Genomic DNA, 1414 nt, shown 5'->3' with positions numbered 1-1414 from the left:
AGGACTATTCAGGTGCTGGAAGATCTGTTGAGGTTATATGTTCTGGACTTTGGCGGAAGCTGGGAGGATCATATCTCGTTGATTGAGTTTGCTTATAACAACAGTTTTCAGTCCAGTATTGGCATGGCACCGTACGAGGCTCTGTATGGCAGGAAGTGCCGTACTCCTTTGACTCTGACTGAGGTCGGAGATAGACAGGAACTCGGTGCCACTTTTGTTGAGGAATCTGTTAAGAAAATCAGTTTGATAAAAGAAAGATTGAAAGCTGCTCAGGATCGACAGTAGAAGTATTACAATCAGAAGCACGGGTTTGTCGAGTTTAAAGTTGGTGATTTTGTGTATGTCACAGTCAGCCCGATGAAGGGTGTGAGTAGATTTGGCCAGATGAGCAAGCTTAATCCAAGATATGTTGGACCTTTTGAAGTTTTGGAAAGGATTGGAAAATCTGCTTACCGACTGTTGCTCTCTGATTTGATGTCTGACGTACATAATATGTTTCATGTATCCACTTTGAGGAAGTGGGTTTCCGACTCTGGGAAGAAGGTATCAGCTGACGAAGTTGGGATCCAGGAGAATCTGGCGTACAAGGAAGAGCCAGAGTTGATTTTAGCGTACGACGTCCGAAAGTTAAGAAATAAACAGATTCAGATGGTTAAAGTCCAGTGGAAGCACCGGACTACACGGGAAACGACTTGGGAGAAGGAGTCTGACATGAGACAGTCGTACCCGTACTTGTTTTGACTGAGTTTGGATTGGTTAATGTCGAGGAAGACATTTTTTTTTAAGTTGGGGAGATTGTAATATCAAAATCTGCTCCAAGTTCATCCAGGACGATCTGGGATCGTCCTGGGACGATCAGTTGAAAATTTGCTCCAGAATTTGCCTAGATTTGCTTCAGGTGTTTTCTGTAGAGATCGTCCGGGCCGATAGAGGCATCGGCCAGACCGATTTGCACTGTTCAAAATATCGGCATGAAAATAGTTCTGGGAAACGTCCAGGACGATCGAAATTGGTCTGATCTTCCCGGAACGATATGGCGATCGGCCGGGCCGATCTGAGTTTTATAAAGCTGAAATAAGTCGTTTTGAAGAGAGAGAAAATTTTTAAAAAACGAAAATATCTTTTGAGGAGAGAGAAAGTCGAGAGAAATCTTGGAAAAGTTGATTTTCGGACGACGCGGAGCCGTTTTCGTCCGACGAGACTTTTCGAGATATTGCTGTACGCAAGGTAAGGCACATTCCCCCTTCTCAATTTCGAAACCGTCGTGTTTTGGTATTTTCTGTTCCGATTTCATTTTCCAGTTAAGATTTTCTCCGTATCTTCTGATGGTTCAGTTGCTTATACCGCCGTTAACTTTCTGTATAGTTGACGTGTCGATTTCGTGCCACATTTGCGTTTATTTCCGGAAAGATTT

General features: G+C 43.4%; 1 protein-coding gene across 1 annotated transcript; it reads left to right on the top strand.

The window, feature by feature from the left end:
• Window positions 1-123: 123 nt before the first annotated feature.
• LOC110103472 lies at window positions 124-741 on the top strand. The gene is made up of 2 exons (XM_020832214.1): window positions 124-241; window positions 350-741. Exons 1-2 carry the CDS (start codon window positions 124-126, stop codon window positions 739-741), a joined length of 510 nt encoding a protein of 169 aa, XP_020687873.1.
• The last annotated feature ends 673 nt before the right edge of the window (window positions 742-1414 follow it).

This window comes from Dendrobium catenatum, unplaced genomic scaffold (assembly GCF_001605985.2).
Source record: "Dendrobium catenatum unplaced genomic scaffold, ASM160598v2 original_scaffold_191051, whole genome shotgun sequence".
Lineage (NCBI taxonomy): Eukaryota > Viridiplantae > Streptophyta > Magnoliopsida > Asparagales > Orchidaceae > Dendrobium > Dendrobium catenatum.
The sequence above is the reverse complement of the archived record's forward strand: the minus strand, read 5'-3'. Positions and strand labels throughout refer to the sequence as shown.